The sequence below is a fragment of the Kryptolebias marmoratus genome, linkage group LG18 (assembly GCF_001649575.2).
Source record: "Kryptolebias marmoratus isolate JLee-2015 linkage group LG18, ASM164957v2, whole genome shotgun sequence".
NCBI classification, from domain to species: domain Eukaryota; kingdom Metazoa; phylum Chordata; class Actinopteri; order Cyprinodontiformes; family Rivulidae; genus Kryptolebias; species Kryptolebias marmoratus.
The window spans coordinates 11,283,822-11,309,508 of NC_051447.1; the positions used below are offsets into that span (position 1 = coordinate 11,283,822).

General features: G+C 39.5%; 1 protein-coding gene across 2 annotated transcripts in view; it reads left to right on the top strand.

Moving 5' to 3' along the window:
- tmtc2a (transmembrane O-mannosyltransferase targeting cadherins 2a) overlaps nucleotides 1-24,674 on the top strand; it is a 49,454-nt gene extending 24,780 nt beyond the window's left edge. Inside the window, exons 2-14 of one of the 2 annotated variants that reach the window (XR_005234433.1) lie at nucleotides 971-1,583; nucleotides 7,919-8,753; nucleotides 8,914-9,028; nucleotides 9,728-9,813; nucleotides 10,532-10,716; nucleotides 10,980-11,058; nucleotides 12,652-12,773; nucleotides 15,637-15,718; nucleotides 18,480-18,594; nucleotides 19,101-19,150; nucleotides 19,234-19,297; nucleotides 20,097-20,160; nucleotides 23,139-23,216. Coding sequence is in view for 1 of the 2 variants with exons in the window: in XM_017414918.3 (XP_017270407.1) it covers nucleotides 971-1,583; nucleotides 7,919-8,753; nucleotides 8,914-9,028; nucleotides 9,728-9,813; nucleotides 10,532-10,716; nucleotides 10,980-11,058; nucleotides 12,652-12,773; nucleotides 15,637-15,718; nucleotides 18,480-18,594; nucleotides 20,097-20,160; nucleotides 23,139-23,327 (2,485 nt within the window). In the remaining variant the exon portion in view is untranslated. Of the gene's footprint in view, nucleotides 1-970; nucleotides 1,584-7,918; nucleotides 8,754-8,913; nucleotides 9,029-9,727; nucleotides 9,814-10,531; nucleotides 10,717-10,979; nucleotides 11,059-12,651; nucleotides 12,774-15,636; nucleotides 15,719-18,479; nucleotides 18,595-19,100; nucleotides 19,151-19,233; nucleotides 19,298-20,096; nucleotides 20,161-23,138 lie in introns of both variants that reach the window. The other variant, XM_017414918.3, reaches the window with a different exon arrangement.
- The last annotated feature ends 1,013 nt before the right edge of the window (nucleotides 24,675-25,687 follow it).

Below are 25,687 nucleotides of genomic sequence, written 5' to 3' on the forward strand. Positions count from 1 at the left end.
CGAGGTTTGAGGAAGAGCCGCTCTTGGAGGTTTGGTGTGAGGAACAACGTCCTGGTGACAAAGAACCAGACTTTAATCTCAGAACTCAATCTCTAGTTGTGATGCAATGGTCTCACTTTAGCTTTTGACAAAGAATAATGTCTACATGAATAACTGAGTACTAACGTTTTTCTAAATGCACGTAGGTGTAGGCAGTACAAGGCAGATTGCCGTCTAATGAACATAATATGATCTCTAAAGACATTTTCATTGTTCCCATTTGTTAGCACTAATGTAAGTCCTTTTAATAAAACATCCTCCTCCTTTGGCTTGAAACAAATCTTGCAGACTACATACAATCAGAAAAACTTCAAATTGCAGATATGTTATCTTTATCAACATTTATCAAAGCCAACTTTCTTTGTTCTGTCTTAAAATATTGCTTCCCAAATCAAATTTAAAAACCTGTCTTGTGTGGAGAATTCTCCCAATGGGCTCATGGGCATCCCATTCATCATGCTTAATCCCCCCTGGTGAGCGTCATTTTATTCGAGCCTTTGAGTGTACACAAATGTTCGCTAATGATCCGTTAATTATGTGAATGTCCCCGCGGCCCTGGGGTGTGAAACCACCTGTGCATGTGTGGGTGCAGGTATCGTGGACATGTATACATGCTGGAACTGTGCACTCATGTCTTTGTGGCTAATTATAAATGCTGCAGCTGGTTTATAATTAATATATATTATGAGGCTGTTAAACTTATAAGTAAACTATCAGCAAGCTAGATGGTAAGGCTGCCTCATACATGCACATTATCTATGGGAATAACTGTCTAATAATTGTCTACTGGGTGGAAAGTAGATTTTGTTATGGTAATATCCAAAATGTGCAAACAACCATTCAGGACAACAAAGTAATTAATTGTTTAAAATTGTAAAAGCATTTTGTATTTCCTTGTTTAACCTGTTTTTTTCTTTTGCTTTTTTCCCAGTCGAGCCATCAAGACAAATCAGGATCTTCTCCCAGACACTCCATGGACCAACATCCTGTACGACGACTTCTGGGGCACCCTGCTCACCCACAGCGGCAGCCACAAATCCTTCCGCCCACTCTGCACCCTCTCCTTCCGTCTCAACTACACCCTGCACGCCCTGCAACCCTGGGGCTACCACCTGCTAAATGTCATGCTGCACGGCCTGGTTACGGCCCTCGTCACGGCCCTCAGTCGCTCGTTGCTCGGCGGGGGGACATGGAGCCTTTTAGCCGGCCTGCTTTTCGCCTCCCACCCGGTGCACACTGAGGCGGTAGCTGGTGTGGTCGGGAGGGCGGACGTCGGTGCTGCTTTGTTTTTCTTGCTCTCGCTCCTCTGCTACATGAGACACTGCCACCTTCGAAATGACCCGCATGGAGCCGTTTGGAGCAGGCGATGTGGCGGCAGCTCAGCTACCAGATGCTGGGGCTGGATGCTGGGCAGCCTGTGGTGTGCAGCTGCCAGCATGTTGTGGAAGGAGCAGGGGGTGACCGTGCTGGCTGTGTCAGCTGTGTATGACCTCTTTGTGTTTCAGAGACTTCAGTTTTACCAGGCACTGTTCCTCTTAGGAAAGGTAAATGAATACTCTACTTGTTTGCTTTTATTGGGAGAAGTAATTAGGAAAGATATTTGCTGCATGAATGAAAAAATAAGCATTTCTTATTCAAGTCAGCTAAACAGGAAGCAAATGCATGTAAAAGGGAAGTCTCCACTTCCTTGTGGTGCTGCCACCAACTTCCATTTGCTGCAGTAAACAGATGCAAATTCAGGCGAGGAAATCTAAATTAGGATCTAAGCTTCAATGGGTGTGTGTGTGTGCATTCATGGAAACAATTTAAGCAGGAAAGACTATTCTTGGCTCAAGTTGCTTTCTTATTTTAAGGTGACAAAAGGTATGCACAGACAAACACACACATGTTTCTGAGCTTAATTATTTGGCTCATTTGTCAGGTAATCTGTCTAAAAATACACAAACATGGACATTCACACACACACCTACCATGTGCCTCCACTGCAGGAAAACTCTACAGGGTTGCAGTTCCCCTTCCAAACCCTGTAGAGCTGATGAGGATAACCTTGTCACAGTGACTCATGTGATTACAGGGGTTTGTGTTTGACTGGAAAGCCTCATTTGATCAGAGCAACGTCTCCACAGCCAACACTATGGCCCTCATAAAGTGCATAAATAGTGTGATAAAAAGTCCCCTTGGGTTTACTGAGCAAGGACAGTCTGGCTCTGAGTGTGCAAGAGTAGTTTTTTACAGTGTTTCCTTTTTGTGGAAACATCTATAAATACCCCTACTTGCTGTGTAACCTTTTGCAGTCCATCACAAACATCCTGAAAAGCTTCTGCATGAGACTTTACTGTACCTGTGAGGCAGCCACTCCACTATTTGTTTGGCAGAAGGATAACCCACCACTAAAGTGTTTGCATTCAATGGTCCAGAGAGATCAGAAATCAAAGACAGATGGAGTTTGAGTCTGTTTTTGGCAGGTGTTACAGTAGCAGATATAACACCTGTCTTTCAAATCGCACTGAGTCAAACTTTAACAGTTGCTGCCAAACTACTTATGAGTAGCAACGCAGCAAAGGAAAAACAATAAAAATGTTATAAACCTTTTAGAGAAACCCCATTTTTAAATTTTATTTACTCTTAAAGGGACTGTGCATAGGCTCTAGTGACATCTAGTGATCAGATTTGGAAAGAGAACGCATGTAGAGAAATATTTTGGACAAAATTTGAAATGGTAAATGGCTTGTACTTGTTTAGCGCTTTATCTAGTCCAAGGACCTCAAAGCGCTTCACACTACAATCATTCACCCATCGATGGTGGTAAACTACATTGTAACCACAGCTGCCCTAACAGAGCTGGGGCTTGAACCGGCAACCCTCCAGTTACAGGACAAACCCTTACCTCCTGAGCTACTGCCACCCCAGAAGTTAGATATAGGTATAAAGACAAAGAAGGTTGAACCACTGAAAGCCAGAACCAGTTCTATGTTGGGAACTACTCATCGAGATCTGATATTTTGTTTCATTCACCTTATTGCTTCTCAGAAACTATTAATAAAGGTTTTGTGCATATTTATCACTAAGTGGGATTAGAAATGTCAGTATCCTTCACCTTTGTTTGCCAGACGCAGAAACACTGGTAAGTGTTTTTGCCAACCCATCAGGCCTTGATGCCAACTGTGTCCAGTTCATCCCGCCACTGTAGGCACATCTGGCTAATTTATCAATTTGGCAGTGCCCTCCTCTACCAGTCCCAGTCCCAGTCCTGGTTATCCTGGCAGGGAGCATGTACATGCTGGGGCCAGCCATGGGGGCAGTGGTTTCCTTGATTTTAAGCCAGATGTCTCTGGATCCATGGGAAAACAAAAGGGAGCGGGCTATTGAAACAGAGACTGAACACAGGAGAGGGAAACTATGCTCTCACTTCCTTTCCTCTATCTATTCTAAGTCTGTCTCACCCTTGAGTCCGTTAGAGCGCGTTGGGAATGGAAGGCTTGTACACACACGTTTTGTATCCTACTACTGAGACACAATCAGTTTGATGGAATTGGTTTATAGATGAGGAAACAGTAAAGATCTATGATCAATTCTGCACAAAAACATTCAAATCAATTTGCGTTTTAACAGTTCTTCCTAAAATAAACAATCCCAGACATGACATCACTTTACCACCACGCAAAATGCAAATGTTTTGGTGTGCAGGCAAGGGGACAGATGTGCTCCCACCACCTCAATTTTTCATTCTATTAACTCCCTAATCAGATTGAGGTGAGATTTCAAATAAGACAAGACAAAATGGAAAGGACATTAGAAAGTGATGGATGGAGATGGAGGAAGGTGTGGCGTTTGCACGACAGTGTGTTGAGAAAACAAAATGAGTCTCATTTGCCAAGATAATAAACCCATAATGTCCTTGTTCATCAACACTTTTGGACCATCAGTAGCAAAAAAAAAAAAAAGAACGTGTTGATGAATGAGGCTTAGGCGTTAGACAGCAACCAGGAAATCAATTTAGGTTTTGCAAGTATTAGAAAAGCCATGATATCTTTGCCAAGCCTGATCTGTTAAACATGCTTCTTTTATTTGATTTGGAAATCCTATTGAAACGCAATTACTGAAAAACACTTGTGTCAGTTAGAAACTTTTCAGGTGAAATCTTGTTAGAAAGCTCTTCATCCAAGGTGAGAAATGATTGATGGGCTCTCAAAGAAAAATAAGACATTTTCTTACTCTCACTTATTCTTCACCATCCACACCAAACAAATAATGATGATAATGTTCAGCTGAGGCACATTGACAGTAGAGGACTTTGATGTTGTTCTTGACAGCTTGGAGTTTAAGTATCCTCCCAATTCATTTGTCTCAATCAGCTCTGCAGACACAAAGATTAAGTTCAGTTTAACCAACTGACGGCTTGATGAATGTTGGGCCAATTATCCTGCAGCAGAAGCATTCGGCTGTGAAATGATGCTCACTGTCGCAAGTTCTGCCGCATGCTCTTTATTGAGCTGGTGGTCTTGCAGATGATGACATGTTCATATGAAAGTATTTTAAGTGTAATTCAGTTAATGCTTTTAACTGCACAAACTTATACAACTCATGTTACAGCCCATGTAGTACCTGGTGGTTTATTCTGGCATCATTCAAAAAGGAAACTCCAGCTAACACAGATGGATTCTTATTTTGATCAGCTATTTGCAGTGAATGGCGTGAAAAAAGTTCAGCCTATGACCCATCTCATTGCCAGCAGCAACACGGCTTTAATGAAGAGAACTACGGCGTAATTGGGTTACTCTATCAGCTCCATCCTTTTTAACTGCCAGCCATGCTGCTGTCTGATGACTTGGAAGACTTGTGCCAAGTCAGCACAGTCCAAACCACATTAGTGCACTGGAAAAAAAAAAGAACTGGACGTACGCCTCACTTCTTTGTCTTTTGTCACAATTACGCGTGTTACTGGAGCTGCCACAAATGAGAGCACTGTTGGATGTGCACTGTAGAAACCCATTTCCATCAAACCAATAAAGGGTTTTTGCATGTGCAGCTCTGTAACAAAATTTAACCGAAAATTTTCGAAATCCCGCTCTGAATGACAAGATTTTGAATGAAACCTCTCAAACGATGAATATCCTAAACGTTGAACTTCCTAATTTGTTATTGTTTTCTGTTGTTGGAAAGCATTATGAGCAGTTGAAATTGGGCGTGCCTTTCACAAGAAACGTTCAGAAGATTGCTTCCCTGCTGTGTTGCTTCAGTCAACAGCTGTTTTAAACGGTTTGAAGTCAGCTGTGGGCTGCTGTTTCCTCTGACATGTTTTAAATGTCCTCCACGCTACAGAGTCAGACAGACCACACACTTCTGGGTATAATAAACTAAGAGGTAGTAATGACAAGCGCCATCAGAAGAACTGAGGTTTATGAGCCCAGTGCTGCATATTTATCTACAAAGAGTAAGAGAAATGGAGACAAGAGAATGGTTAACCCAGGACAGATCTGGAATGTTTTTAAGAGCAAGCCACCAAAACTTATACAGTACTTCTATGAGACATTTAATGTGAAGGGGATTTTAAGACTTGGAGCAGCTTTATAGGATCAAAGGTTTCAATAGATACAATATGAAGCCAGCTCTCCAGAATTTCAGTAAGACTGAAAGTAATAAAAACAGAATTCCTTTTTGATATTTAAATACCTTTGACCAATATGTTTTTATTGTTTCCTAAAAAAGATTTTTTCACTGTTAACAAGGGAAATAAATGGATGTCGGTCCACTTGAGGTTCATTTTTCTGCAGGTGCGAAGAGGATCCAAAGTCAGATGACACAAAATGGGTGTGAGGCAGTCAGAAACTGAACCCAGGTGTGAAACACAGACAGGAAGACAAAATACTTGTCGAAAAAGTTGAATTCAAAGTAGAAGTAATTTGTTTGACAGAAGTGTAGTTGTGGCAGAATGATCAGTAAACAACAACCAGGAGGAACTGTAAATTGTACATTGTTTGATAAAAAATTTTCTTTTTGGCAGAAAAACATATATTTATTGGTTTGGCTGCTAATTAAAAGGGTGAAAGAAACTGTTGTGTAGGAAATGATTCAGCAGCCAAAAGGTTTTTAACATTCTTCTGAAATTGCACCGCAATTCAGCAATACTGTTTAATAATTTTCATACTTAACCAACTTGTTGCTTTCTAAATCAATCACATCAGAAGTTTTGCTTAAAGTTGACTGTAGAAGTGCAGTTTGTTATTGCTAAGTTTGAACATTTCTAACCATAAATCACTAAAAAAACAGACCTGCGCTGCAGCTCGAGTTGGATGTCATTGATTCCAAAGTCAATTAAGGAACGATTTAGAAATTGACAAGAGAGCGAGGAGCAGAATGAAGCTCATTTACCTAAATACCACAAATGACTCTCTGGCTGGAATTTGCTTATCTTCCAGTACCAAGCAGAATTGGATTTCTCAAACAGTTTCCTCTCTTGACTGGCAATATAGGCTCATCCATCAATAAACGTCTGCTCCTTTCTGTGTGTGTGTGTATGTGCGACTCTCTTTTATCATTTGTGGGCTTTATTTGAACATCAAAGTCAATTTCCATTGTTTTCCATGGTCAGCTTGTCACTGTCTTTAAAACTTAAAACTCCTGGACCATCTTATGGACAAGTGATTTTCTGGGACAAGTGTGCATTCATATCCTGCCTATAAAGCCAACCTTTTTAAAGAACACGCTTTTCTATCTCAGATCTGTTGATAAGGAGCAATTAAACATGCACCAGTAGATCGACTGAGTCAATAGTAAACCTCTTACCCTAATCCTATGTTTTCTGCCATAAGCTTACCTAAGCATGTGCACTGTAAGAGACAACTGAATTGCCCTTTAGAGAGGATTATCCATAGGGTAAACCATTTTTTGCCAGTTATATTAAAGCCAGTATGGCAACAGATTTTCATATTAGACTAAACACACAAAAAACCAAACTCAACTGGTGTGTTTGATATTTTCATTCTCCTGACTGCCACTCATTCAGGTCTTTTACCAGATCTTGAATCACCCACCAAGTGATGTAATAATACTACTGTTGACACAGCCTTGGCCATTTAAAACTTGGACGTCTTTCCAAGTTCTGATGTTTGAGTGTAACACTGAAAGGGGTTGCGTGACACAGGACTATATTGCGATCATGAAAAAAATTTAATGCTCTTTGAGATATGAACAGCATCTACCTACCAATACACCAAGTTTCTAAGCTGATTAGCAGTCACATTTACTGGCGTTCTGACAAGCTTACAGGAAAGACTTTGCAGAAACGCTGCTCATGCTTCAAATTTACACTCCCCTCAGTTGTGACCACAAGCAGTTCACAACTAAGGGTAGTGTAAATTTCTAATATGTGGAAAGTTATTGGAGTGTTTTGATTTCGTTCTCCTCTTTGTGTTGGGAATTTGGGATTTGTCCTTGTTATCCTTCAGAAAACCTCCCTGACACTGAAGAATTTATTGGCAAACCCAATATGAACCTCAGTAATAAGCTTTTGCTGCACTGAATACACACAAACTCAGTTTGAAATGATTATGCCATTATATAATGACTGATAATGCTGCTCACCAAAAGCAACCATTATTACAGTCCACAAGTATCCAAGAGTGGCTTTTAGCAGTTTGAGTGGTGTGATTGCTGGTATTAAGACCTAATCTTTGGAGAATTTAAAATGAATCAGAAATATGTGTCTGGGTAGAAATATTTTAGTACCACAGACAAAATCCTGATCTTAGTGTTGATTTATCTGTTTTCTTTTTTAAAAAGATTTCATGATATTAAAATTTATGATATGCAAACACATTGTGATTGTGATAATCTTGTAGCTAAATTCACAATCCTNTTTTTTTTTTTTTTTCTCTAGAAAAAGAACATCAGTGTTTTGCTGAGTCTCTGCACGCTGGCTTCCTGGGGAGTGATTCTGCTGTCAGCTCGTGTCTACTGGATGGGAAATAAGCCTCCTAACTTCTCCAACTCTGACAACCCCACAGCGGATTCACCACATTTCCTTACTCGAACACTAACATTCTTCTACTTGCCCGCTGCCAATGCCTGGCTCTTGCTCTGCCCAGAGAAACTCAGTTTTGATTGGTCCATGGATGCTGTGCCCTTGGTCAGGTCTTTAACCGACTGGAGGAACCTTCACACCATTGCATTTTATGGTGGATTAGTTTTTCTGACTTTGTTTGGCCTTCGAGGTCCTACTTTCACAGCAAAAGAGACCAATGGGAAAGCCCATGTAACAAATGGGAAATCTATTACCAATGGGAATGGTTATCATGCCCCTGACCCAAACCAAAACACAGACCTGGGGTTGCCAAAAACCGCCCTGAATGGGTCTGCCTTTCCCCACCACTGTTCCCCACGGACATCCCTGCCCCCTACAGAAAACCTAGTAGTGTTTTCATTAGGCCTCTTGGCATTGCCTTTCCTTCCAGCCACCAACCTATTCTTTTATGTGGGTTTTGTAATTGCAGAGAGGGTACTTTACATTCCCAGCATAGGCTTTTGTATACTGGTTGCAGCCGGTGCAAGAACCTTGTACGTCAGACTGAGGACGAGAGGCGGCAAGGTCCTAATATTGAGTCTTTGCAGTGGACTGGTGCTGCTCAATGGCCTCCGAACTGTTCAAAGAAACAAAGACTGGAGCAATGAGGAAAACCTCTACAAGTCTGGGATCAATGTGAACCCTGCCAAAGGTGAGAAGGACATTAGGTAACATCAGGACCTAATATTAAGCCTCTATAATTATGAAGTGTTTTGGCCAACAGTAAAGCACTTTTGCATATTTTGTTTCTACCAGCATTATGTTTTTTTGTCTCCATTTTGTAACTTTTGACTGACAAATGTCTCCTGTAGCCTGGGGAAACCTAGGGAATGTCTTGAAGAACCATGGCAAGATGGCAGAGGCGGAGAAGGCTTACCGGAATGCTCTGCACTACCGAGGGAACATGGCTGACATGCTTTATAACCTGTGAGTGTTTGAGGCGCTTATTCCACCTCTCTTGTTTGTGCAGTCTTGACACAAACGGGTTCTGATTCCTCTCATCCATCATAGAAAATAGCAGCAGCAGCAGACCAAGAAAAGGTTGACAGAAAAAGACGGAACAGAGAAAGAGCACAAAGCAGCGGACTGGAATAAGTTACAGAATACAAACAAAAATAGATCTAATGCAGCAGGTTTTGAAGTGGGTGAGACATGGAGCACAAGTGTGACGGAAAGAAAATAACTTTCAGCATTCCTTGAGGCTCTTTGTACCTTGTGCGACTGATTTGATTAGTCATGTTAGCATGGTCTATTTCTAATCCTGCAACAGCAGGTGTCAAAGGTGCCAAAACCCACTAACAGATCCATTTTCTTACTCCTCTTTGCTTCTCCTCCAAGATTGTAGCCATAGGGAAACTGGCAAAGCATCAAAAAGAACGGAAAACCAATTGGAGCTTGTCATTCTCAAAGACAGAGGAGCTATTTGAGTATGATGGATGGTTAGATACTTTGGGGTTAAGCCTTACTAAATGGAGTAAGGAACACAAATGCTGCCGTGGCATTTGCAGTGTTTTTACTTCTTAGATTTCATCCATTCTCATTTTGGTTTACCTTGTCATTTACCTTGTATCCATAGTCTTATAGAAACAGTTTGCGGTGACGTAACAGTTTTCTCCTTTCCATCAGAGGTTTGCTGCTGCAGGAGAATGAACATTTTTCTGAAGCGCTGCATTATTACAAGCTAGCCATTGGGAGTCGGCCTACACTGGCATGTAAGTAGAGTTCTATTTTGCTAATAATACAGTGTAAGGTATTTTAAAAAGATTTATGGGAAGCAGTAACAGCATAAAGTGTTATCTCACTTATTCCTCTGTTTTGGCTGAGCCTTTGTTTGGGTTAATTAGATGCAAACTGACAGTCTATTCTTGCATTGCCACCATGCTCACTTTTAATATTAAAGAATGTTCTTTGACTGCATGGTTAGCTGGAGGAGCAATTATTCAGAAAAATGATAACATATAATCTCACACTTGAGTGCTCCCGTGTGAGATAAGACTCCATGTTTTACTATCAAGGATGACTTTGTGGAAGAGGACAAAGCCTCTACTGCTTTTCCTGTGATAAAACACCTCTAAATCTTTGAGCTTTAGCATTTTTTTAGGCTGAATTTATTTCCATTCCTCCTTTTTTCAGTTATTTTTCTGTCTTTTGACTTCTTAATTTATAGCCTCCTTTTGATTATTTCTCCATATCCTTTATTTCCCTCAATATTTTTTATTTTTTGTTTTATGTTTTTATAAATTAGAGTTTGATGTTTATCTTAATGTCTAATTAAAAAGCACACAGGGAAACACAGATGATCCAGTCTGTTGAAAAGTCAAACAGTCTAAACATTTAACTAAGGTCTCTAACATGTGTTTGATTCTTTTTACTTTTGGATTGTTGGTTCTGTTAATCTGTGCCTTTTGTTCTGTTAACTGTGACACACAGCGGCCTACTTGAACACAGGAATAGTCCTAATGAACCAGGGCAACCTGGAAGAGGCCAAACGCACCTTCCTTACATGTGCCGAGATTCCCGATGAAAATCTAAAGGATCCACACGCCCATAAGAGTTCTGTGACCAGCTGCCTGTATAACCTTGGGAAACTGCTCCATGAACAGGGCCAGCAGGAGGTTAGTGTGTCCAATTTATGAAAAAAAATACTTTTTTAAAAGTGTTTGTTAAATTATTTGCTTTGTGACCCACTTTTTCCAATGAGAAGACCAGAATGCCAGAATAAAGTTTCTCTTTTTTTATTACCGTTCGTAATCTAATGCTTAGTGATGATTAAAGACTTGCACTCCGGTCGTTTTGTATTAAAAATATATATAGTTCAATATAATTTACTATAAACTTTGATTAAAACTGCTTAAATAACGTTCTTCTGCTGCTACAGGAGGCCTTGTCTGTTTATAAAGAAGCGTTGCAGAAAATGCCGAGACAGTTTGCACCACACAGCCTTTTCAACATGATGGGTGAGTTAATGTTTTAAACTTTGCTTAAAGTGCAGCAGATGAAAGGGTAGGATTAGAATTTCACCACGTTGGTGACAGCTGCTTTTAAACATTAATTAGTGGTTTTGTTGATGCAACATAACCATTAGATGGATTTATTGTTATTCGCTTAGCAATAACTGTTCAAAAGCAATGATGATGTGTGTAAAAACAGAGCAGTCATGGGACTCGTTTGGCCCAGGTGATGAATTTCACATCTTTGTTACCATTTCAAGCTTTGGCCTTTCAGTTTTTATGAGCTTTAAATTGAGTGAAACAAATGGACTCTAACTTTTTAGCCAAAGGCAGGACTTGAGCCACCTGTCGGATTTCACCACTGTGGAAGTTAATTATGTGCAGAGACTTTGTGTCTGTTAGAAGAGAATTAAAGTTAATCCACGTCATACATCACTTCTCACATTTTGTTATTCTAAGACCAATTACATTACTGGAAGCTCATCCTGATGACATAGCAGGGGGATGTCAGCATGAATTCCTGAATGATAATAAGGAGTGTGTTTTGTCAGGTGGCTGGGTAGGGTTAAGGAATGCAGTGTTTGCATTAGTGTGATGATGGTTAAAGGATACTTTTGAAACTGATGTCATCTGACTATCCTGTTACTCCTGGGGGCCAAGGCCATGCCATCTAATCCAATAGAAGTTAAGTCTGAAAAACTGTTTTCAGTTCAATCTACACTGGACTTCACTTTGGTAGCTTATCTGAAATTTGAGTCCATGCTTATCCATTAAAAATAGCTAAAATGTATTGACAAGATCTGCTCCAGCTATAAACAGTGAAGACTATTAGCCACATAAATGATCTTCAGAGCTCAGAAGTGCAGGAAAAAAAAGGCTTGAACCTTCCACCTAATGAGGAGCAGGAAAGCAGTGGTCGGTTCCTCTCACAGGAGGGTTTGGAAAGGGGTTAAAATAGGAAAAGTCTTTAAGTATTTTGCGAGTCTGGAAGATACGACTACTTGCTGCAGCATATCGCAGCCTTTCAGAATAATAGTTCACTTCAATGCATACATGAACAATGAGGTATAATGCACGTCCATTAAAAATAAAAATAAATAATTCATCTATGCAAGCTCTGTGTAAATCTATTTCAACTCGTAGAGTATAAAAATAAAAACAAACAATATGATCTGCTATGAAGGGCATGCAAACTGATTCAAGATACATACCGGAGTAACCGAGTGTCATCATTATACAGAATCTTTTATATTTCTCTTCTCTTTATCAAGATTCTCACCTGTTATTGAGTTTTAATGTGACCTAAAACAATGCATAGTGTATAATGCAACAGTACCCTTGTACACTTGAGGAGTGGATGTATATTAAAAAAAAACTTGTGAGAGAAACTATATCATTATGTAAACATAGTGAGACTCCAACTTTCATTTGTCACACTCTTTGACAAAAGTAGGTCCTAATTGCCTAATTAGTCTATTCTATGTTATATTATGTAATTTGTTTTGCTTTTCTTATAATCTCTCTTTTAAGCAGTTTATGTTTGTTATTGTTTAAGCAATATGAGCCTAATCTTGATTCCTGCTGTGTGATTTGTTTCAGGAGAGGCCTACATGCGGCTGAACAGGCTGGGGGAAGCTGAACATTGGTACAGGGAGTCCCTTAAAGCCAAACCTGACCATATTCCGGCCCACCTCACCTATGGCAAACTCCTGTCCATCAATGTATGTATCATTAGACAAACTCATGCCAAAAGACATAAAAAAAACAAACTAGACCCTATTACAGTAATGATTATTGTTGTTAATTTGGAAGTTTAATTAAGTTGTTATTTTCTGCAAGCCCTTGAGTGAGGAAGGTTCATGCTACATATTTTTCTTCCAAGGAGCTAGGCTTTCTTTAAAACATTTAAAGTGGTAATGAGCCATATTTCTCATAACATGTGAGTAAAAGATACCCAAGACCACACAAATTGAAACCTCCCCTAAATAACTGCTTGCATTCTAAATGTGCTATTCCTTCACAAAAAGGGCTCCTACTTCCTCTGATTCCAATATCTCCCCCGTTCCACAACAAAAATACACAGGATGACAGATGTATTCACAGCTGAGTCAAGTCTAGATTGGGGAGTAGAACCATGGGCCCTTTGCAACCCTCCTGAAGATGTTTGACCCCTTTCCTTCCTCTGCCTCGGGTGCTTATGGAAGACACAACCAGCCTGTATGACTGTGCACAAACTGCAGCTGTAATCTTTCAGGACCTGAAACCACAGCTCCCCTCTTACTTGAGAGATTTGAGGATATTAAACAAATAGTACACACACATGCACACACACACACACACACACACACACACACACACACACACACACACACACATACATACACCTATATACACTTCTCTTCTCCCTCAGGCTCAGGGCTTCAGATTATTACAATACTCCGACACACAGCCACCTCTGCTACAGCAGGCTTTAAGAGACCATAGATTGGACGGGCCCTGGACAATAGGCCAGTGGACAGGCTTCTAATGCAATTACTCTGCTTCCTTATTGAATCACTTCATTTTTTTTACTGTCTCGCCTCAGTCAATCAACAACACAGACAAGGGAAGAAAAGGTCAAACTGAATTCTTGTACTTTGGTTCACCCCTACATGTGCTGCCATGCTGTGAGATCTGGATTACATTGCCTTGAGTACAAATATACTTTTAAACTGACCTCCTCATTTCTTCCCCAGAATCATAAAGTTAGACTTGTAAATGATCACAACCCATAGACTGTATACATTATAAGCAAAATGTCTCCATCCCTTGTTGCTGGGATATGAAGCCAGAAGAACCCAGTTTTTGGGCGCTGCCATGTTGCATTTTTGGAACCAGAGTCTGTGAGCTGGGGTCTGTGGGGCTGGGTTCAAAATGTTCCCTCACTCACTACATCATGGTCACTGCAATATAGACTATATAGGGGATAAGGGGAGCCCGATGTTGCGTAAATAAATTCCAGCAAGGAAATACACAACCAAATTTAAGGTAATGGCTGAGAAATGCAATTCATATAATTTGTTTCCATAATTCTGACATAAAATGTATTTACTTGTGTCTGTTAATCTTTTTGTTGTTGTGATGAATCTACTTACACAAGCATGCACGGCAAATGTAGGTATATCACAACCTTCAATATAATAAAACAATGAATTATTACCACCAACAAAATATTTCGGAACAGAACAACTGTAGTTAAATGTCTTAAATAAAGGATCACTTTGCATTTTTCTGACAAATTTCTCGAGTCTCACAGCTCAGACAGAGGAGGAGACAGGCCCCTTTACATTAAAGACATCTCAATAATGACAAGCATTTTCAACAAGTCTGAAAATCACATTAATGAGCTGCAGATGTTAGCATTAGCCTCGATTACCCTGCTCTGTCAGCTCAGGCCACAATGCATTATGGTCTAATTCCGCCAATGTAGTGTACAACTCCTTTACTCTACTGTTACTCTACTGTTACTCTACTGTTACTCTACTGTTACTCTACTGTTACTTGGAAACAATGTAGTGTTTCCAAGGCACTACATTGTAAATGGACAATTAAAGTTAAAATTTCAAACACCAATACAAAAATGGCTGACTCACAATATAGTAACTGAGTGGACAATTCAATCACAACCATGAACAGAACTAATTACCGCTAAATGTGTTAGAAAAACTAATACTTCAGCTATTAGGGTTCCTGTCGGAGGTCTATACAGTCTATAAGGTTTGTCTGTCGCCATCAAAAGCTTTGCAGTGATTCAAATGCAGAAGTACATGTAAGTGGATGTAATAACCTTTATCCTGACAAATAAATCACCAACGTTGCTTTAACATTAGAACTGAAACCTTTCACAAATATGCCGAATGACGACCCAGGTTTGAGAAATAGTTGAATCCAAGGTCTAATTGAATGCCAAGGAGAAAGAGCTGAAGTGATTTTGAAATATATTATCCAGGCCCTAAAATTCCTCTATTCATTTAGACCAAATGCAGACATGGAAAGGAGCTAATGAGGCAACGCTAATATGCTCGGCCTGCTCATTTCTTATTGAATGGCAAGTCCGTTGGCAATGTGGAAGCAATCAGTGCTGCAGCATGAAATAGGAGACACAGAGCCACGTGCTCACAGAAGCAGGAGGTTTGGCTTCTGCTCCACACACACACACACACACACACACACACACACAAACATACTGAACATTTGTCTTGAAAGGTTAAGCATGACGAGCTTCTTCTTCATTAGCATAAATTTCTCGTTGATAATTTACAGAGCCAATATTGTACATTTGGAATGCAAGATTTCCAGTCAGAGTGTTTACACATTTTTAAAATATCAGATAATATAAAATATCTGAGAAACAAAATTTAATTTCTCACCTAAAATTGTTTAAGATGTTGACAATTCATATAGTTGAAAAACATGACTGTCCTAGCTGATGTATACAAACTACTAGATCCTTTTTAGTGATGTTTTTACACTTCTGATTATATAAAACAGACCGATTCTTTGTATTTTTTTTTTTACTGATTAATTAATTTTTTTTTATTTTAGGGGCAGAAGATTGAAGCAGAAAAATACTATCTGAGAGCAATTCAACTGGATCCGACAAAAGGAAACTGCTACATGCACTATGGTGAGAAAATATATGAAAGCACTTACCTATAGACACTTGATGCTTGATGTTTTTTTTAAATCCAAGATTGTTTTCATCTTTATAATTGTTTATGGTTGAAAAAGCAAGGAAAATCTCATTAGAAAAGCTCTTCAACTGAAACATGCAAGGCTGCTCACACTGTTATCCTGTTCCGTAAATTTATAGTTAAATACTGTAAATTTTCTAGTTCAAGCACCACAGTTTGTCTTTACTGGAGCTACAGTGCATTATGGGTATGTTTTTGACCTATTGGTTGTAGGCTACTTTGTTTCCTGAATATGTGTAAGACACAGTGAGTACATAACTGTTATGTTATTGTTGTTCTCTGATGGCTCTTGCTGTGTTATAACAGTTTAATATCATAAAGTTTGACAGTAAAAGTGCCACACTTTCTTTCTAGTATGTTATTTTAACTCTTGACTGTAATGATCAAGACAGAGTGTGTTGTGTTCACATTAATGAATAGGAAGGAGCTAAACTCCCTCACACTGAAGGTCTGTAGTGAGGGCAAGTCGTAGCTGTTGTTTTTGAAAAAGCTGGAACACAATACAGAGACCACCTAGTGATGCAGATAGTTACTTTATTATTATTATTATTATTATTTGCAACGAGTTTAAAAGCTTTTTAAAAAGCCCTGAAAAGGGTCAACCAGAGGTTTTAAGTTTTTTAGCTAAAGCTTGTTGGAGTTCAAGTTATTAGAGCTGCATGTAACAACACCAAAACACTGTAGGAGAATTTGAAACCGCATTTGAGGAATAATTGTAAAAATGTAGTAAGACTGATTTAAAGATTGCATGTAATGACATCTGGCTGCAGTAATCAAACACCACTCAAACTCATTGTAAATCTGTGTGTAAATTTGCAAAATCTAATAGTATAATGCCCGTATCATCGCTCACTTATATTATATATATTTTTAGGCTATAGAGTAAACTTCCTCTCTTTATTTCCCAGCATGTGTTTAAACTGTTGCTCTCGACTTGTTTTTTCACATGTAAATGTATTTTTAAAAACTGAGTTCAAATAAAATAAAGTTTAAGTTAATAAATTTGGATTTTGAATGAGGTCGAAGCAAACGTTTTTTAAATGGCACACACCCTTGGCCTGTTTTTTTGTTTGTTTTGTTTTTCAAACCTTCCCAACCCTTCCCATAAATCGGTTGTTCAGGCCGGCTTTAACAGTTGCAGAGATGTTATTGATTTAATTTTAGTTGTAATCAAAAATACAATTTCCCATCAGGGTTTATGTTACAAACTAAGTTATGCCCAGGCTTGCTGCTCATGCAACCTGATAGGAATTTCAAAAAGAATCAAAGCAAGGTAATAAGTCATACATCTAATCCCTTGTTTTGCTTTTTATCATGGCTTTTACGTTATCATTAGTTTTGATCCTGGAGGTGCTGGAGCTGTTTGAACTTCCGATGGTTCAAATACGCCCAGAAGCTGAGCTGTTTAGACATATCATAGACAATGTTTACTATTCATAACAGACAGTAAAACATGACACCATGTTTCCTCTGCCGATGTGCTTCTGTTAGTGCAGCGTCTCATATCAGTTTGCTGCTTCGTGGTAATTTCTCCAGGATATTGACAGGAAATGAAATCTGTCCCACTCTGCTAAAAGCACTATTGTGTAGTGTTCCATTCTCCATTTCTTATCTCTCTCAGTTCCTTTTGGTGCTTTCTCTGGTTGAATATCTTTTAGTTTAGGCTGATCAGTACCAAGAGATCTGTTGCTGTCTTTGGACCAAGCTGTTTCCTCCTCTGAAGCCCTCACACTCCTTTAATTTAAAATCCTATCTTATCTTGTATCCTCTCGCTATAGGTGATGTTTGTTTGGGCTGTTGCTTTTCCTTATCTCAGATCTGTCCGCCTTAGCAATCCTGGGTTCACTGGATGAGCTTTGAGCGTGCAAGGAGTGATGATATCTGTCCACGTTATAAACACACGAAGGCACGCATGTGTTGAGGACACAGCGGGTGAAAGCTTAGACAAGATTCTCTTTCCGGCCATTGTCCTCAGCAACACATCTCGGTTGTAAACAGTCCCTCACATGACCCGACATGTGCTGAACTCATGCAAATCCACCTAAAAGCAAGACAGCAAACGGACGTATGTCTTTGCCCTCAGTCGATGGCGAACACAATGGTTATTTCTCACTCCTCTCCAACTTATTTTAGTTTCCTTCTTCAGGCTTTGCCTGCCTGCCTGTACTCTTATGAAACTTTCATCAGTTTGAGTTTGGTCTGACAGTAAGGAGTAATTCTGCTGCAAGGAAACAAACAAACAAACACAAAATAAAACCTACACAGAAGGACTGTCTGTACTGCTCCCTTCCTCAGAAATGAGGAGAACTCAATGCTACTTTCTCAGCTACATTACCTTCTTGTTAGTTGGTTAAAAGTAGCCAAAGCAATTTGTAAAACACCCTTTGAAAGGAAGAACCCTGACAATCAAACTACAGCTTTTACCTTTGGAAACTAGCAAAACTGAACCCCCACCCCACAATCATTTCAAGACATCTTGGAGACTCCCTCATGAATGCCATTCACCAACTAGTCACCAACAGTTGCAGCCCAGTCAGATACTACTACTGTTTTATTTTTCAACAGTTACAATAAAAATGTAGATAGAGTCCATTGTCTTTTGTTGTAAGTATATTTCATTGCATCCAAGTTGTGGCCTGAAAGCTTGTAGCTAAACTCCTTTCTAAAACAAATTTGCTCTTCCTGCCCGTGCAGGTCAGTTCCTGTTGGAGCAGTCTCGTCTTGGTGAGGCGGCGGAGATGGCAGAGCGAGCTGCGGAGCTGGACAGCTCGGAGTTTGACGTGGTCTTCAATGCTGCTCACATGTTGAGGTTGGCTAAAACACTCAAATTCGGGAGAACGGCTTTCAAGTGGGGCTTGGAATGACAAAATGAGTCAAAATCTTGTATTTACATAGTTTGATGCCATCCTGCTTCAACATTTTTTTGCTTTCTTCTACTACTGCATTTAAATGGGCATCTTTTTAAAAAAGTAAAAGTTATTATACAGCAGAAACATGAATAAAGTTTCGGCCCATCATAATGAGGTTTCAGTTCAGGTCTTGTAAAGAAGCCACTTAAGAATTTTCCTTTAAAGTTTGGCAGGCACATGCACAGATGGCTTATAAATCTTTAAAAAGTGTCAAAAGGGACTGCAAATGTCCTCTGAATGGAACACTGGAATGACAACCTTTTTTTTTGTGCTCACAAATCTGCTAAAGTCATTACAGCAAGCATCCCCCTGAAAGCGCCACCACAGAGGATTTGTAAAACCTTTAAATGTCTCAGGGCTTGGTTGAGGTTTGCTTTGAAAATGTAAAAGTAAATCTAATTGACAGATTACTCTGCAGCGTTCTGGCTGAAGTGCCGTCGGTCCGAGCAGATTGAGGTTTGAAGATGTTATAAACACATTTTAAAGCTAAAAGTGTTCCGATGATAATGAAGCCTGGTTTGATTTCTGCGCTGCTGTAGACGCAGGGAACCCAGCATGACAACATGCTTCCAAATTCATCTGCATGCCATCTAAATCGTTCAAGTAAGATGATTTTTTTTATGTTAAGTAAAATAACCTGATCTGCTTAAATGTTGCTCGTCCGGGATTTTTCCTTTTAAAAAAGAATAGTGATGCTCCCTTTCAAACCAGACTTCCTGGATCTTTATCTGCCGTTTAGCAACTTTCTAAACTGTCCCAAACAAAACAAAGGAAGTAAACTCCCCTATTAGAACCTGAACCCAAGTGAACCTTCTATCATGAAGCCATATTTACTTAAGTCACAGCCTTACAAATATGAATTAACATGTCAGGAAAGACTCTTACGCCTTATTAGCTTTGGCACAGATAAGTTCAATTCATGTACTTTTTGAATAATATTTCATGTATTGAGCAGACGAAATGTTGCTGCTTTATGTATGCATCTGTAACACGTGAGGGAGGGCTCGGATATGTTTAAAGGATTTGTCATCAACAGCATCTTTATCTTTTTCAGATGAAACAACATAGTAACAATTCTTAACCTAGTGAATCAGCATTTTGACCTACTTTCTAACTTGTCCCAGAAACAGTTCTCTCAAGATGTTTTAGATGTTAGAAGATCTTGGGTTTATTAAAAATTTCAATCTACCAATCTATTTACCAATCTCTTTCAAGTGATACCAGTGTAAAGTCTTACTTGTAATCAATAAAATACAACAATGACAGCAAATTATGCAGTTTGTGATCAGTTTAACTACAAATCAATGCAATCAAAAGGATAAATGATGTTAGTACATCTTTATATCTGATGTAATTTTGTAAGTAGTGGTAATTTTTTAATGTTGTTCTTCTTTCTTCATAGACAAGCCAATCTAAATGAGGCAGCAGAGAGGCAGTACGAGCGTGCAGCCAGCCTCAGACCAGATGTAAGTACCTGGGCCTGTTTGCACTTATTATAGAACTGCACACTCACGTGGCCGCTGTGTAAATTCCATTTACAATAAGCCGTGCATTACCCATCATCCTGGCACTTCAGTGTGGCATTATTGTTCCAACGTTACAGAGTATAAAATAGACACTGGGCTCGGGTTGTTTCTGTGAGATTGGATCTGGATGCGTGTTAGCAAACACATGAAGAGGAATGAGTTTCGTGGTTATTGCTGCCTGATCCTAAAAGTCACACGTTCAGCTCCAGAGTAAACACTCGATCATCTCAGTGGAGTCAAACAGATGGAGCCTTGGGGGGATATCATGTCTCTTAATGTCAGCACACACGGCTAAGGAAGTTTGAAGCTATTAGATCCTGTTTCTGCCTTGTGTGCATCAGTCACTTCAAAGGCTGAGGCTGCGTGGACGTGCGCGCCGTTGGAGAATTCATTTAAAATGGCAGGAAAAAAGAGCTGGAGGGTGGGCTTCCTGCAGTGATTTGTTATGGTGGTCTGCTTTGAGATAGTCGGCTCTGTGACTTATGCACCGTCACGATGAAAAAGGGCTTTGACCTTCATGTCTCCACTGCATTAACCAGTGTAATTCTGCAGCGCTCTTTGAAGCAGAGTCTTCAAATGTTTCTCGTCTGTCGGATTAGTTCAAGCGCCCCTTCATCTGCAGCATGCATGTTTTTCCTCAGATGTGTTCATTTAAACTTAATATAAAATTCATTATTTAGAACTCCGGCCATATTTGCACCATTTTATCTGCATTTCAGAATTACTCGTTTGTGTTTTTACCAGTATGTTTAACTGTTTGGACCATTTATTGGCTACTTTTTCTCAAGCATACCAATAAAATATAAGAATTTAAACAAACGTTTGGGTTAGATGATCCTCTTTTGATTGAAAAACAAAAAACAAATAACCTATGATTTATTTCAGATAAGGTCTTCCTCTCTGTTTATGCAGACTTCAAGCAAAAAGAGGACTTTTGGTTATTTATTTTAATATTATATATTGTGTTGGGGAAAAAGTTCCTTTAAGGATTTTATAATGCAGCCTGAAACTCCTGACATTCACGCTCAGACTTGCTGAAGGCTTCTCTTGTCAGTTATCATGGTGAAAATGCTTCTTGTCTTTGACATTTTCTCTGCACACGCCTGCTCAAAGAGTGGCAATCTCAAACAGAAGCTTAATCCAAATGGTTTTGGTCATGAAAGATTCAACTGTCTCTCTCCATGCTGAGAAAAGCCACTGAATATGTGAGAGAGTTCTTTTTTTTTCATAGTGCGATGCTCTATTTACCCTCTCATAGATTCATATCAGAAGTGATGCTATCCTGTGCAGAACAGGTCATGTTTACTGACTGTCTGCAGGATATTACAGTTTGTCACCTTCTCCCCTGCAAATCAAAAAGGATAAGATGAGCTCTTTTTATTTTTGAACTCTTGATATTTACCTCATTTCTTAAACCAAACTGACTGCCACTTTGGTTTGCAATGCATTCTGGGTTGATGAAGACGGCATACGTCCACGATTAACAGTTACAAGTGGATGTTCGGTATTTCGTCAACAAAGTTTAACGGCAACGGAACGCAACCAAACATGCATCACATAAGATCAACAATGACTTAAATTTGGCAGCAAATTGGAAACTAGGGTTGGAATACAAATGTGTTAAAAAAAGAGCCACAATCCAACGAAAGACTACAAAATACTTTCAGGAATCCTGGGTGACTATCACTCAAAAAACACTTAAACATTGAAAAGATAGTCTGGCTCTTTGGCAGCAGAATGTAATGAATTAGGTGCAGCTCCTGACTGCAAACACTTCCATTTTACAGAGTTCCATTCTTAAAGTTAGTTTGAATAAAAGGGGTTCATCATCTTTTGATTTAGTATGTCTCACCAGTGTACAAGGTTCGTGCATGGACCGGTTAAACAGAGCAAAGGCCTTTCACAGTCAATTTATTTTTTGCAAAAGTTGGGAAAATCCAAAGGTTCCCAGTTGACCCCAACTCTGTAAGCACTTATTGCTTATATTAGGTGGGAACCAACAAGCTCTTACAATCAGTCACTGCAAAAAGTGGAATGTAAAACAATTACATACTGTCTTTGAGAAGAGTCCCAAAGATGTGTTTGAAGAAGTCTGTGAACTATGGCTGCCATACGTCATGCTGGGAATGCACGAGGCCGGGAACAAGTCCAAGGTGTGTGGGGGTGGGTGAGGTGTGACGACTAGGAAGGGTGTGTTTGTTTGTTGCGTTTGTTGGTTACTTGGATTTGTAGATTCCCACAACTCCTCCACCAGATGCTTTCACTTTGCAGCTTCAAATATGTGGTTCTTTGACGAATGGGACCTCTAAAACACTCCTTAAAACGGGGTTGTGTATTCACACAAACCTAAAACACTGGCCTGTTCAAAATGTGTTGCTGTCTTGTTATTTGGTGGGACAGACACACTTTAGCCATGTACACAGTGATACTGCATTGTGGCTAATTTATTCACTTAAAATACCATTCATTTTCTTAATATTAAGTAAATTTCACCAATGTAGTTTGCTTGTTTGACCCTAATTGTAATTAAAAAAAATGCTAGAAACATGAGTTAAAAGACATTTGAGAAGGTAAACCATTTGTGTTTGTTGATATTTCTTTTTAAATTCTCACATGTGTGGCTTTTTTATAATTGTTTATATGACTTGTTGACTCGTGATTAAACGATAAAAACACATGTTCTGCATCAGGTCATAATGGATAAGTTGGTCTTCCACAAAACATCTGGCAACATTCCTAAAACGCATATCTTGTGTATATAAATCTTCATGTCAAACATAGAGGAGGTTTGAAATACTTTTCCCAAATAAGGTCTGAAGTACAGTAATCCTGTAACCCATCATCTGACTTCTCCCTCATTGTTTCATCTTTTCCGTCTTCTGCGACGTCTTCATCTCCTCTCCCGTTTCCCTCCTCAGTACCCGGCTGCTCTGATGAACCTCGGCGCCATCCTCCACCTGAATGGGAAACTTCCCGAGGCGGAGGCCAACTACCTGCGTGCTCTGCAGCTCAAACCTGACGACGTCATCACCCAGTCCAACCTGCGCAAGCTGTGGAACATCATGGAGAGGCAGGGACTCAGGACTAAGCAGAGAGGCGACCCTTGAACTCAACGAGCCGCTGTGGAGCTTCTCGCTGATGAAAAGCAACAACGTAAAAAAGACCACGACAGGAACAAGACTCCCGTCAGTGACAGTTTTTACCAGTCTGGGGATGCTTTTTAAAATGGAACTTTGAAGTCCTGTGACCACCGGTGTCATTCAGTGGCTCAAACTACTCAAACTAAATCAAATCCATCTTTTGGAGACTATTTTATAGAGTTCTTTTGTTAAAGGAAACAAAGAACTTCAAAAACATTTTGACTCACATAAACAGATTGTTATTTGACTACACGCTGATTTTGGGGCATGTTGAGAACACACAGTGATTTGATTTAGGAGCATTTTGAAACAATTATAAGGAGACTGGTTCTTCGGGGAGAACACAGAGTTTGTAATTATCACAGAGTGTTTTGTAACACCAGCTGGTTTGACTTAAACAGGAAGAGCACAGCTATGATTTTGTACAACAGCGCAAGTTTTGGGGAACAATCACATATTAAAAAAGAAAACTCTGCAAAAGCATTTTGTTGTTCCAAAGGGAGCAATTTATTTTTTGCAACTGTGTTGTCACAAAGAAGTAAACTGAGCCCAAATTTAACGTGCTTCTGCTTCAAGTTCACAATTTCAGGCTCTATTTGTTGCTACAAGAATAAAAACCAGCCAATATATCATTGGTTAAATTGCATGATGGCTTATAGACGCCATGTTTGGACAAGGATTTCATTGCGTAGCCATCTTTTGCTACCCTATAAAAGTGTTTTTTAAAGTACACTGTTCCAGGAAGAATACAGAGCCAGCCGTATCCTCTTGAGTCATTGGCATTTGTTTCTACTTGGTGCATTTTGAATATTAACGACATGAAAACAGCTCACGAGAGAGCCCCTCGGTGGTGCCAAAGTTCGGACCGAGTCCTCACACCTCTCGTGCCAACTAAGAACTGTTATCACTTTTGTGTTGTGTCTGTTGTGTCAGATGATATTATGTTGTGATCAAATGATCACATTTAATTTATTGATGTGCTATTTTACATAAAACGCCAACACTGTGCCACGGCGGTCATCCTTTCTCTTTCCTTTAAACAGGCTTCAGTAGGCAACATGACGATTATCTTAAAACAGTTTTTTACCTGAGTGTCTTTTCTTTTTTTTTTTTTTTAATCCTCTCGGCTCAGGGACGTCAGGTTGTGATTCCTGTCTCAGAATGGAAGATCTGTGCCACAGAGAGAGAGACTTCTAGGCGTTTTCTGACAATTGTGATGTTTGGTTGAAGTATAGAAAATGTGTATCTGAAACGGTGATTTGTTCAAGAACAGTGAACCCTTTTTTCATAATAAAAAAAAGATTTTTCTGCTGACTCATTCGTTTCTGGGAAGCAGCTGAACCCTTCTGCAGCGACACCTGGATGGGTTTATGCAATATAAGGAGTTTGAAATATATGTGAATACATGACCTCAGTGTTTTGCCAGCATCCTGTCCTTGCAGCCATACATCAAGTTGTGCAAAATCCTGGGCACTCCCCTTCAAAACCATCATAAAGCACTCCAGCTGATTGCGTCTCTTTCTTCAGTGCCTTCTTAATACTTGCTGTAGTCCAGTGACAAAAACTAAATATTTGAAAAAATACAATGCAGAGAGAGAGCCTTCCATATTATAGAAATCTTTGTGCTCTGATCATAGTTGTTTTTAGTTGTACAAAAAAACACATATTGCAAACACATGGGAATATTACACAATTGATATAAATCAACAGCATAACTGCATATGGTAAGCATTTTAATGACATTTAAGTGCACTCAGTCTCTAAGGTTGTATACAGTCAGAGCAAATTATCGAGAAAAACAAAACAAAAAATGAGCAAAGTTTCATTTAGAAGCAAGTTGTTGGGCAGGGAGGAGCGGTGGTTGAAGGACCTAAACGCAGGCACACAGGAGGCAACTGGAAATAATAATAAAACACCAGTTCAATCGAAACATACTGAATGAGAGCAAGCGATCAACTGAAACTACACAAAGACAGACAAAAAAACAACAACAAGGAGCTGTCAAAGCAATCACTGAAAAGCAGGGTTTATATCTAACGGGAGAGTAAAATGACAAATGAGGAACAGCTGTGAGGAAAATCAGACCTCGTGAACAGGATGTCAGACTACAAACCAAAGTTTTTTTTTTCAAAATAAAACATGAAAAGAGCCAACAAAACAGGAAAACGGGTATCAGGAGATCAAGACGAGACGCCGCAAAACTTGGAGAACGTGAACACCAAAATCAAAACCACAACTCTCATGACAACCATGAACACAAAAAGCCATGAAAACGCCACAAAACCAACCTCAGAGACACACATACTATAGGTAGAAGACAAAAGTAA